Source organism: Myotis lucifugus, unplaced genomic scaffold (assembly GCF_000147115.1).
Source record: "Myotis lucifugus unplaced genomic scaffold, Myoluc2.0 scaffold_817, whole genome shotgun sequence".
NCBI lineage: Eukaryota > Metazoa > Chordata > Mammalia > Chiroptera > Vespertilionidae > Myotis > Myotis lucifugus.
The window spans coordinates 101,078-114,734 of record NW_005871865.1 but is presented as its reverse complement, the minus strand read 5'-3'; the positions used below and the strand labels follow the sequence as shown (position 1 = coordinate 114,734).

The window sequence follows — 13,657 nt, the reverse complement described above, 5'->3', positions numbered from 1 at the left end:
GTCAGGTACTAGAGACTGGTGCCATCATCACCACAGCCCAGTTGTAGACATTTCCTTCATACCCTATCCCTTGTGCCCATTTGTGTGTGGGGTTAAAATCAGCTTTTTTATTGAGGTATCAAATACAGAAAAGTGCAGACCATGTAACCAGCACCTAACTCAAGAATTAGAACATTAGCCATTAACAGCATCCCCCCGAAATCTCCTGTCCCTTCCCAGTCACTTCCCCCTCATTTCTCCCTGAAATAACCCCAGTCCTGACTTTAACATCCCAGGTTAGCTTCTAAGGGAAACAAACAAAGTATATTTGTTTTGTCTGGCTTTTTTCATTTAGTATTATGCTTGTGAAATTCATCTGTGCTGTGTGGTAGTAGTTCTTTTTCATTGCTTTATAGTAAGTCATTGTCTGAAAATCTATCCCACTGCCAGCTTGGGCTGCTTCTAGTTTTGGTGACCGGGGATCTTGTTGCAGTGAACATTTTTGCACACATTTTTTTGGTGTACATATGTAGCTCTTTCTGTTGGTACATTACTAGGGATGAAATTGTCGGTGAGGGCATCTGATTTTATAAGAAGACTTTTATGGTTGTTTAAACCACTAATGTAGCTTAATGGGGCCAGAGGAGAGGCAGGGGTCCAGGCTGGGAGAGGTTTGTGTATGTGATAGGGGACTTGAAGATAGGATTTAGTGTGCGAGCCAGCCTTCCTCAAGGAGGTGCTTGGCACTCCGTCAGAGCACCCAGTGGTAAGGTGAACCATTCCTGGGAAGGGAAGGGCGCAGGTGGAGGAGGGTAACCACAGGCTGTATTGGTTCAACTCAGTGATGTTCAGTAACTGTAGACTGGTGCCATCATCACTGGACTCTGTGAGACCTCCAAGTGTCAAGATGTCTGACAGTCCAGTGAGTGCAGAGCAAGAAGGAAAACGTGCTGGCTCCCCAGGCCTCAGGAGGAACAGAAGAGGGGATGGAATGTAGGCGGGTGAGGATGGGAGGGAGGGAGAGACATCAAAGGTGGGAAAGTTTTGAGAGGGGTCCAGACAAATCCTAAAGGGGACCAGGAAAAAGAAGGATTTGATAGATAGCATAGGGCTGTGGTCGGCAAACTGTGGCTTGCAAGCCACATGCGGCTCTTTGGCCCCTTGAGTGTGGCTCTTCCACAAAATACTGACTTCTGCGCATGGGCCATGAAGTTTCAATTGCACTGTACGTGCGCGCCCGCACGTGGTATTTTGTGGAAGAGCCACACTCAAGGGGCCAAAGAGGCGCATGTGGCTCGCGAGCCGCAGTTTGCCAACCACTGGCATAGGGCAAGTGCAGCAGAAATGAAAGAGAACGAGCCAGCGCTGACGTCAGAAAGAAGGGGTCTGTTTGGGAAAATGGAATGAAAATGTCCTGCAGTTTTGCTCCCAAGGTAAAAAGGGATCTTTTCGTGTATATGGTGTAGAAGAATGTGGTCAAGTGTGCATGTCTTAGGACTACTTCTTTGGATTTGGACTAAAAAATTCTTGTTGAGTTCTGGTTGTTTCTGTTAAGTCTGTGTCCGTGGAAAAAGTCTATTTCGTTTCTTTTGATTTCAGTTTCCTTACCTAAGGTGAGCGGCTGCAGTGGGCATTTTCAGTGTCTTTCCTGGTGTTCATCTTTTATGATTCTTTCACTAGAATCCTACATTGTAGTTCTCCATTGAACTGAAAAGGGTAGTTTTATATACATATACATATACATATACACATACACATACACATACACATACACATACACATACACATATACATGTTTATATGCTGGGAAAAGAAATACATGTGATAATGAAACAAACAACAACCTCTTCTTCCTCCTTTACCTGCAGGTCTCTGTCAGCTGAGCTCCCTTCTGCTCTGTGGCCTCCTGAGTGAGGACCTTTCTGGGTGCAGGTTCTTGGACTGTGGTGTCCTCTAGGTCTGGGCAGAAGCAGATGCTGAGTATTGGGCAGAGGGGTGGGAATCTGGAGGAGCTCCGTGCAGTTACTACAGGGTGGGCAGCCTTTTGCTGGAGAGGCAGAGTGGAGAAGAGATGGCAGGGCACACCTGCATCAGGAGCTGGTGGTTGGGGAGTTTTTTGGATACAATTTAAGAATAAGAAATTAAATGCTCTCTAGAGAGAGCTTTAAGTTCTCATCTACTCACTAACAGTGTGAACTTACTTCATCATAGTTTAGTTCACTGTAAAGTGGGGAAATATGGCTCTTCTCTTGTCTGCAGGGTTATTATGGATATACTCAATATTTTTGCCTTTTGTTTATAAATTCATGAAAAGTTTGGTATTGGTAAACATATTTTGAAAGAATAGATAAAGAATAAGATAAAGATGGTGTTAGTATCTTTCTTCTCTTCCTTTTTCTACTTTGTTTTTCTCACCTAAGAGTCTTGCTGCAGTCCCTCCAGCCACTAGTGCTCATCTGTTGTTTGCCGCCACTGTCACTTTCCTTGCTTGCTGAGGCCCTGGGGTGTCTGCAAATAATCATATGATTTCTGTCTTCCTGCTTCTTCTCTTACTGTGTCATCACCAATTCCTTCTTGGTCTTGCATTTTTCATTTTGTCCCTTCTTCCTAAAACTCTCAGAGATAGTATGGCTGGGGTGTTGGGGAGGGCTCTGGACCAGAGTCTCAAGATCCCCATTTTAGTTCTGTTTCTGTTCCTTATCTTGTCACCTTGGGCAGGTAACTTCTGAGCCTTGGCTCCTTTATCTATAAAATGGGAAGTAGAAAAATACATCTGTCCAGTTTCCAGGCTGTTGTGAAGATAACATAGACCAGCCCAGCCGGGTGTGGCTTAGTGGTTGAGCGTCAACCTCTGAACCAGAAGATCATGGTTCGATTCCCTGTCAGCCTGGGTTGCGGGCTCGACACCCCTAGTGGGCGGTGTGCAAGAGGCAGCTGATCAGTGATTCTCTCTCTCAACATTGATGTTTCTAGCTCTCTCTCTGTCTCCCTTCCTCTCTAAAATCAATAAAAATATATATTTTAAAAATCACATAGACCAATGCAAATGACAACTAACCACTACACACCACTTGCAAATAAGAGTGGTATCATTAGTTTCTTAAAGAAACTTGTCAGGATCTTTAACAATTAATTATCCCTGGAATCTGATAAGTAAATCTGAGTGCAGGTACATTTAAAAAATGGGCTTGTGTGGGTTCTGAAAAGTTGGACAACTTCAAACGTGCAGTCAACCTGTAATTGTTATGATCTTACCAGTCTATACCCACAGCAATCGTCAATGGCCAGATGTGGGTTATACACAAGGTCTCACAGTGGGGCTTGCATGTATGGATGTGAGTGGCAATATTTCAGGTCCTACAAAAGGTTTATCTGCCCACCTTTTTTTCCAGTCTTCACACACATAGTACATCTTTAATTCAAAGGCATGGTAAGATGTGTATAATTATAAAGTATTTTGACAACACCATAAAACCTGGACTTATGTGGTGGCTTTTCTCTAATACACTTCCATGTGCATCTGGTCAGTTGTGTTCTTTGAAGGGGGCTGGTATTTCAAACCAAAGAAGGATAGCTGGGTGACTTAATTAAGGGAAGCTCAGCAAGCCAAAAGCCAGGACAAGACTACATCTCCTGGCTGGGCAAGTCGAGTGCCTGCCCACCAATTGCCCACCTTATCTCCATGTGGCTTATCAATTGTTTTCCTGCTTAATCGTCTGCGTCATTCCTTGTCATGGACATGTCCTGCATTTTTTGAAGTCCGAAGTGGAGACAAGAAGTGGTCTTTCTTTTTTCTGAGGATGGCTTGTCAGTGATCCTGATGGAACTCTAGCCGTCAGGTGCCAGGGCTGCCTGGTGGGTTGTGAGCTTGGAGTCTGCTGTTTTTTAAGTTATAGTTTTCAGTCTCAGACTCAACTGGGCACATAACTCCCTCTGCACACTACCACCCAACATTCGTTATTCCTTGGGCAAGTTTCATACATGTCCATGTAAACTTCTGGATTTCCTTGTGGATCAGAAATGGAAGGAAAACTGATCCAAGATGATAGTATTATTTCTTCCCACATCTGATCCCGCTACCAATATGTGGTTCAATCAAGCAATCACAACTAAAACCAAAGAGTTCTTGTAGGTAGCAAGAATTTGAGTGGATATGTAAGGGATTGAGGGACCACAAGTTGAAACTGAATATGCACTAGTATGAGGAGGACTAGATGGTGGAGAGTATAATGCCTGGATTTTGTAGGAAATAGAGCTGAAAGCTCTCCAGAGAGTTTGTCAGTGCAATCACTCAAATGGTCCAGCACTAGGATCCTACAAAGACTTTGTCTCCTCTCCTCACTTTGTCCTTATCAACACTGGGTTAGAGGTGCTGTTAGCCTGTTGGACACCCCTACTTCTACAGATGAGATAATGCCTGAGAGTCAGACTTAACAAGCTTATTTTCAGTCTGTTATATAAGAAGACTGCAAATGGTCTTTCCTAATGTTCAAATGTGTAAACTTGGCACCTTTGGAGCCACTGAAATTTATTTTCAGTTTTGTAATGGTATGTCGTGGAAAGAGCATTTGCCGGAGGTAAAAGGACCTGCTCCTCCCCCTGAGCTTGAATAAATCATATCTTTGGATCTCAGTTTCTTTCTCTATAAACAGATTTGAATTGGATAATCTGAAAGAGTCCTTCTTACCACTGTCTTAGATTTTAATATAGGTGTTTGCTTGGCTTATTTTGTAACTCAATTTGTCCCACTGAGTATCTCCCTAATGATGTGTTCTTTCCACATCTGATCCTGCCACCAATTATGTTCTTTCCACATCCTGCCACCCCCACCTTCCCTCTGAGATTCGACAGTCTGTTCCATGCTTCTCTGTCTCTGATACCCTTGTCTCGTTAGGTTCAACAGGCCTAATTGTGAAGACCCTCTAAAAGACACCAGGAAGTTGAGGGAACCTAGACTTATGGTTGTAACATTCTGGTCGAAGTATACTGGTGGGTGGGTTCCTAAGGAGTATTTGCATTAAGTAATTTCATTGTCTGGATTTCTTTTGTACCATAGCCTACTCATGAAGGTTACTTCTCTTGTTTGGACATCTGGACGCTGTTTTTGGACTATCTGACAAGTAAAATTAAAAGTCGTCTGGGAGACAAGGAAGCAGTGCTCAACAGGTAAACCCCAGAAATGTTGATAACTTAGAAATAGACATTTTTGCCAGTTTTTCTTATGGCCTTGAAGGGTCAACCATGCAGCCAGACCTCTTCAGTGAAACTGAGTCACATAACCTAAAGTAGTAATGCCATTTAGTATTTTCTTCTTTTCCTCCCTTAATATTTCATTTTCTGAAAACTTTTTTTTTCTGATTAAAAAAATATTGTTAATTTTTTTAAGTGTGATATGCTTCATGTTGTGTGTGTGTGTTTCTTTTTAAAATATATATTTTTATTGATTTCAGAGTAAAGGAGAGGGACAGAGAGATAGAAACATCAATGATGAGAGAGTATCATTGATCGGTTGCCTCTTGCACACTGGGGATCGAGATTGCAACCCAGGCATGTGCCCTGATGGGGAATCGAACTGTGACCTCCTGGTTTATAGGTCAATGCTCAACCACTGAGCCCCGCTGGCTGGGGATTGTGTGTTGTTTGTAATGACATTAGTGAAGTATTTTATTGAATGAAATGATGTGACACCTGGGATTTGCTTTAAAATAATCCACTGGGAAGAGAGGGGGAAGTGGGTTGGCCATATGTTGGTTGAGATTGAACTTAGTTGATAGGAACTTGGGGTTCATTATATTCTTACTCCTTTTGTATGTGTTTGAAAATTTCCTAAATAAGGCAATAAATACTTGTCATGGAAAAGTATTTATTTTAGAAACCAGGCAAAGATAGAAAATAAAAAGAAGATAAGTTATCCATAATTTTGTAATCCACAGATAATTACTTTTGCACTTTTAAAATTATATATATGTATTTAAAAAAATTTTTTTAAATCTTTATTGTTGCAAGTATTACATATGTCCCCTTTTTTCTCCCATTAACCCTTCTAGCCCATCCCCACCCCAGACCTTCACCACCCTATTTTCTGTGTCCATGGGTTATGCATATATGCATACAAGTGCTTTGGTTGATCTCTTCTCTCCCACCCACCCACTCCACCTTCCCTCTGAGATTCGACAGTCTGTTCCATACTTCTATGTCTCTGGATCTATTTTGTTCAACAGTTTATTTTGTTCCTTAGATTCCACTTATGAGTGAGATCATGTGATACTTGTCTTTCTCTGACTGGCTTATTTTGCTTAGCATAAAAATAGAAAATGGGGAAATGTTTTTCCCCCATGTTTCTTAAGCTCATTTTTTTGCTTGCAGGTAGAAAGTGTGTTTCTTGTACACTGTGGTCATTACTTCATTTGAGAAATAATGAGCTAATGTATTTAGAATGCTTGGCACATTATAAATGCTCAGTAAATGGTATCAGTGGTTGGTGGTGGAGATTGTGAGCATGCCTTCCCCAGAAATGTGCCAAGTGGAGGTGGTGAGGAGAATCCCCGCCTGGGAAGAGGTTGGATGGAACCTCTAAAACCCTTTCCCCTCCTGAGGTTTTATGAGCTTTTAAAATCCTGTATAATAAAGAGCTAGTATGCAAATGGTCATCACGCCCTCATGCCCTCGCACAGGGCCGTGGGACCTGAGACTGTGCCCCCCGCCCTGCCGGGCTTGACGGGGGTGGGGCCAGCCGGGTGTGGGTCTCACACAATTTCAAGGTGTGTGCAGGTGGGCGGGGACTTGACTCTGGGTCCCGTGGCGTGCCCCAGACTCTGACAGGAGGGAGATTTTCATATACATTTTACTAATTTTCTTTCATCTCTTGACACTTCTATTATACAGAAAGGGCAAATAGCAATATTAAAATATTTCCTCTAATTAATTCCCTTTTAATGTGCACGAATTTCGTGCACCAGGCCACTAGTTGTAAATATTTGCATTTTAAGTTTAAACATTTGCACTTTTGTTCCCAAACATTATTTTTGTGATTGCAAAATAGCTTCCAAGTTGCTATGGTGCCAACTCACGTGTGGTTATGGGTAGTACATTCATGTATCAGAAACCTTATTACACAACAGTAGATCCTGTTTTGGTGAATTTGCTAACTGTAAGTAATTGTGTTTTTGAATGAAATTCTTCAAAGCAAATGTGCTTTCGCCAAATTCTCTTTCTTGGATGCCTAACAGTTGCATCGTTTGGTCCTGGGACTATGCCTAATTTTGCTATATTTAGTTGTAGATATTCTTTCATATCTCTCAGGCTTGTTGAAAGAATAAACTGGGGAAGTGATTAATATGGAAATCCTTCTTAAAGCACAGTACAAGTGTGCTTTAGGTGTGGAGAATATGGTTTCATTGAGAAAATGTACACTAACAGATTATTACTATTAAATATACACTTAGACAGACTATTGTCCCAATGCAAGGATCAGTGGTATAGAATTTAAATTCTTTTGCTGCCTCATGGTAGCAGTGCTACTTTGGTCAGGTTATATGCCGACCACATTTATTTCCTCTTGCAGAATTAGCATACTAATACCTGTCTTAAAGGTTGGCTAGGATGTATATAGAATCATATATATAAAATACCTGCACAGCACCTAACATATGATTAGACACTCAGTGACAGCTATGACCCCAACAGTAATAATAACAGATGATGTTGCTGCCATTTGGCTATGGTGGTGACCATGGAGTTAAGTGACAGGGCCCCTGGAGAGCCTAAAGGCCTTTAGCCTTCCTGCTGATGTTGACCTATCTGCCCAGGCACCTGTTATCTGATAGCATCTGATACCACAGTTGTCAGTGATTCTGGCTGACTACTATTTTTTTGTTATTGTTAATCCTCACCCGAGGATATTTTTCCATTGATTTTTAGTGAGAGTGGAAGGGAGGGGGAGAGAAAGAGAGAGAGAAACATAGATGTGAGAGAGACACATCGATTGGTTGCCTCCTGCACACCCCCAACCAGGAACAGGGATCAAGCCTGCAACCGAGGTATATGCCCTTGGCCCAAATCGAACCTGTGACCCTTCAGTCCGTGGGCTGACACTCTATCCACTGAGCCAAACCGGGTAGGGCCTGGCTGACCACTTTTAACACTAGGGATTTTTCTCATTGATCATTTGATTATCATCCTAAATGAGGCTTTCTAATTTTTCATGACTGTTTAAAAAAATATATTTTTATTGATTTCAGAGAGGAAGGGAGAGGGAGAGAGAGATAGAACATCAATGATGAAAGAGAATCATTGATTGGCTGCCTCCTGCATGCCCCTACTGGGGATTGAACCCACAACCCGGGCATGTGCCCTTAACTAGAATTGAACCTGGGACCCTTCAGTACACACGCCGATGCTCTATCCACTGAGCCAAATGGGTTAGGGCAGTGGTAGGCAAACTGCGGCTCGCGAGCCACATGTGGCTCTTTGGCCCCTTGAGGTGGCTCTTCCACAAAATACCGACTTCTGCGCATGGGCCACGAAGTTTCAATCGCACTGTATGTGCGTGCCCGCACGTGGTGTTTTGTGGAAGAGCCACACTCAAGGGGCCAAAGAGCTGCATGTGGCTCTTGAGCCGCAGTTTGCCGACCATGGGGTTGGGGGCATGACTTTTTTTTAAAAGCATACACTTACAACACTTTTTATTGTCTTTTAAACAACAAAAATACCCAAACCCCAAGCCTTCAGAGCTGGTCTGTGGCTTATGCTGTGAAAGAGTAACCATCATCTGAAGACCTGCTTGTCCATCAGATACCCCTTAGTGGTCTAGGGTAGTAGACTGACCTGTAGTAGACTGAACTGTGTATAAGTATTCCAGTGGGGTCCACAAAGAAAAAAGTTGAAATTCACCTGATAAACTTTATCTGTCACCTTTTATACTGTACATTATACAAATATGCTCAAAAGTTTTTAAATGAAAGTTTTGAAAGTTTGGTAGCCACTGTTTTAGTTATAAAAGACCCCAATATATCAGACTGTGCTGTTTTGCAGAAGCAGCTGAAAAAGAGCACTGGCTATTGGTAATTACCACATTCATTTTATCTGAGAGCTTATAAATATGGTCAAATGTTTTTCAACTGATAAAATATATCTGAGAGAAGTTGGGGTGCTTTTGGAATCAGACTTGTGGTTGAGCCAAAATTTCAGAAACAATTGATCTTACAGGAAGTAGTCAAGAATGTTTTCTCAGCGTCTTAGTGGGAAATGTAGGTGTGGTTAAGTCATAGAGGCAGCACTGAGTTCCTGTCCCTTGTGGTTTAAAGGTTTTGCATCATTTGTCACTGACAACAATGTGGTAGACATTGTAGGCTACAAATTTAGAAGCACAAATGTACATGGATTTATTTTTGGTCTTGGGAGCTTGGAAATTGGAGCTCTGCATATTCCTTGCTCAGCGAGAATACTCCAGTGCTTCTTGATCAGAACTGGTGGGGATTTTAGAGAACTTGAGTTCCAATGTTAATGGAGTAAAACAGTTCTGTAACTTACCCAGCTGAACTTGCTGGTGGGGCCCAGTGGCTGTGGCTCAGTGGTTGAGCTTCAGCCTATGAACCAGGAAGTCATGGTTCGATTCCTGGTCAGGACACATGCTCCTGTTTTGGCTAGATCCCTAGTGTGGGACGTGTGGGAGGCAGCCGATCAATGGTTCTTCATCATTGATGTTTCTGTCTCTCTCCCTCTCTGAAATCAATTTAAAAAATAAGAATTGCTGGTGGGGCTCATTGTCCAGATTTGCCATTTTGAGGTGGTGTGGAAAGACCTGAATTTCTTTCTACTTTTCCTCGTTTTGTACTTTATGGATGGTTGTACCTATGTTGTAAGTTGTTGAGAAAATTAAGTGAACCAGTGTGTGTAAAGCACCGTGGCTGACAGTAAGTGCTCAGTAAATATGTATTGGTGTTCTTCCCTTTTCTCTCTTGCTCTCTTTTCTTTGTGCTTGTCAATGTGAAGGGAGCCACCTGTGTAGAAACTTATTTTTACAGGAAGATGAGGAAACCTGAAGTGAGTTAAGCAACTAAAGTTATTGACTTGTGAACGAACCCCTTTGTCATGAGACTACGGACAAGTGCTGGCCACAGACCAGTCAGAGATTCTGGGTGACACTAGATTGAACTGTAAACAAAAGTGGGTGAGCATGAAAAAAATTGCCCTTTTTTTTCCCCTCTTGTGGGTTTTCTGCTTAATAAAGAAGAAGTGCCATTATGACACATGACATTTTGATACAATTAATAAAAGATGTTAACTAGTTTTAAATGAAGGCTCCAGTAGCTTTCTAGCTCTTGCTAAGAGAAATTCATGCCTTTCACTTCCCTAGAGAGTAAGTGATTTTGGTCTTAGTTATTTCATTATAGAGTTGAAAAAGCTACCCAGGATTATGCTTCAGTCCTTTGTATTTATCCAACTTGAATTGTCTGTTTATTGCCTACGTGTTTATTTGTCCATTTGTTTTTTCATTCCTCATATACTTACTGAGCATCTACTATATAGTTGCCTTAACATGTAGAATTTTATTTAACTCTCAGAAGTTGGGATGTTTTTGGAATCACGTCTGTGGCTTGAGCCATACAGGTCTGTAGGTTTATCTCTGTTGTATACTTAAACCTTTAAAGCTTTAAAATCCCTCTGAGCAGAGCTTTAGCTTTATCAAATTTTAGTATGTTCTCTTTTCCTTTTCACCGTTTAGTGCACTTTAAAAATATATTTATTTATTTATTTTTATTTATCTATCTATCTTTTGTACTCTTCACCCGAGGGTATTTTTTTCCATTGCTTTTCAGAGAGGATGGAAGGGAGGGAGAGAGAGCGAGAGACACAGATAGACAGGCAGACAGATGTGAGAGAGACACAATGATCGATTGCCTCCTGCATATACCTGACGGGGGCTTGGGGTGGGGGGCGATAAGTGGGAACGAACCTGCAATCCAGATAGTGCCCTTGACTGGGAATCAAATCTGTACCCTTCAGTGAGTGGGCTGATATTCTAATCATTTAGCACACTGACCAGGCTAAATTTTTTTTTAAAAAAAATCCTCACCTACGGATATGTTTTTCATTGATTCTAGAGAGAGAAGGGAGACGGGGGACAGAAAGAGAGGAAGATTGATGTTAGAAGCATCAGTTGGTTGTCTCATGCAGGGGCCCAACCAGGGATCAAAACCTCAACCTGGGCCCTAGCTGGTTTGGGTCAGTTGATAGAGCATCGGCCTGTGAACTGAAGGGTCCCAGGTTCGATTCTGGTCAAGGGCACATGCCCGGGTTGTGGGCTCGATCCCCAGTGGGGACTTGTAGGAGGCAGCCAATCCATGATTCTCTCTCATCATGGATATTTCTATCTCTCTCTCCCTCTGCCTTCCTCTCTGAAATCAATAAAAATTAAAAAACAACAACAAAAAAAAAAACCTCAACCTGGGTATGTGCCTAACCTGGAATTAAACCTGGGACCCTTCAGTGCACAGAATGATGCTCTAACCACCGAATCATACTGGCTGGGCTGTTTAGTGTATTTCAAATCTCTCTTGAGATTTCCTCTGTTTAATTTACAAATATTTGGGATTTTCCATATATCTTGTTTTCTAGTTTAGATAGAGTTGAAAACATAATTTGCATGATTTTCATTTTTTTCTATTTGTTATGATTTGTTTTATGAGCTAGTCTTCTTGGTGATTGTTCATTGTGCACCTGAAAAGAGTACGTATTCTCCTGTAGTTGGGTGAAATGTTTTATAAATGTCAGTCATTGATCAGGTTGGTCGATGGCATTCTACATGTTGTCTTTATCCTGCTTGTTCTATCAGTTACCGAGAGAAGTGAGCTCTCCAAGTGTAATTGTGGCTTTGTCGGTCTCTTTGCAGTTTCATAAGTTTTTGCTTCATTTGAGACTGTGTTGGTTGCACGCAAATTTAGTTTTCTTTTTTAATGTATCTATTGAGTGTTTGACTATATCTCATTATATGAGTTTTTTTAGTAGTTGCTCTGGCATTAGAAAATATATACTTAACTTTGCAATTACATTTTATCACTTCAATTGGAATGTAGAAACCTTAGCATCATATTGATTCTTTACTCTCCCTTCTTTGTATTGAGGTTCTCATATGTTTAACATCTATGTACATTGAAAACCTTATCAAACAATGTTCAGTTTTTGCTTTTGTTAATCACTCATATATTAAAGATCTTAACAGGAGAGAAATAGTTTATTGTATTTACCCACGTATTTGCTACTTCTCTTGCTTTTCCTTCATTCTTGAAGTTCCAGGTTTCTTTCTTACTGTCATTTACCTTCCGTATTAATCAGCTAGGTCTGCCATAACAAAATACTATCGGCTGAGTGGCCTAAATAACAGAGATTTATTTTCTCCCAGTTCTGGAGACTAGAAGTCACAGACCAAGGTGCTGGCAGATGCAGGTTCTGGTGAGGACTCTTCCTGGTTTGCAGATGCTGTCTTCTCTCTTAGTGCTCACAGGGCCTTTCTTCCATGCTTACATGGGGGGAGAGAGGGAGCATACACGTGCTCTCTTGTCACTTCCTCCTCATGTAAAGGCACTGGACCTATTTGATTAAGGCCCTACTCTTATGACTCCACTAAACTTTTTTTTTCTTTTATCCACTACACTTTTATTACTTTTTTATAGTCTTTAAATATTTCAAAGTCTTTAAATTCCCTTTTAGATGTTAATAGATTGCTTTGGGTAGTATGGACATTTTAATGATGTTAATTCTTCCAATCCATGAACACAGTGTATTCTTCCATTTGTTTGTATCTTCCTCTATTTTTTTTTCTTCAGTGTCTTGTAGTTTTTCTAGTACAGGTCTTTTACCTCCTTGGTTAGGTTTATTCCAAGGTATCTTTAAAAAAAAAATATATATATGTATATATATATATTTCTTTATTGATTTCAGAGAGGGAGAGGGAGATAGAAACATCAATGATGAGAGAGAATCATTAATTGGCTGCCCAACTGCACAACCCCTACTGGGGGTCAAGCCTGCAACCCAGGCATGTGCCCTTGGCCAGAATTGAACCTGGGACCCTTCAGTCTGCAAGCCAATGCTCTATCCACTGAGCCAAACCAGCTAGGGTTATTCCAAGGTATCTTATTTATTTATTTATTTATTTATTTATTTATTTATTTATTGCAATGTTGAGATTAGTATATATATATATATACTAGAGGCCCAGTGCGTGAAATTTGTGCACTAGGTGGGCGTCCCTTAACCCGGCCTGTGCCCTCTCGTAGTACGGGAGCCATCAGTCGGACATCCTTAGTGCTGCCGTGGAGGCAGGAAAGGCTCCTGCCACTGCTGCTGCACTCCCCAGCTGTGAGCCTGGCTTCTGGCTGAGTGGCGCTCCCCTGTGGGAGCTCACTGACCACAGGGCAGCTCCTGTGTTGAGCATCTGCCCCCTGATGGTCAGTGCGCATCATAGCTACTGGTCGTTCTGCCGTTTGGCCAATTTGCATATTAGTCTTTTATTATATAGAATACACACACACACACCCTGTATAATAAAGAGGTAATATGCAAATTAACCCTTGTGCCCTCACAAGATGGCTGCCTACGACCAGGCCAGCAGGGGGGTTAATGAGGGATGACCAAACGACTGAACAAGCAGGCTGTGTGGGGCCACCAGGCCGGC

At 41.6% G+C, this 13,657-nt stretch overlaps 1 protein-coding gene across 4 annotated transcripts in view; it reads left to right on the top strand.

Annotated features, from left to right (window-relative positions):
* XPO6 (exportin 6) overlaps window positions 1–13,657 on the top strand; it is a 128,170-nt gene that overhangs the window by 66,983 nt on the left and 47,530 nt on the right. For all 4 annotated transcript variants that reach the window (XM_023747230.1, XM_023747231.1, XM_023747229.1 and 1 more), the window contains one exon: window positions 5,036–5,145. In XM_023747230.1, the coding sequence (XP_023602998.1) occupies window positions 5,036–5,145 (110 nt within the window). The remainder of the gene's footprint in view (window positions 1–5,035; window positions 5,146–13,657) is intronic.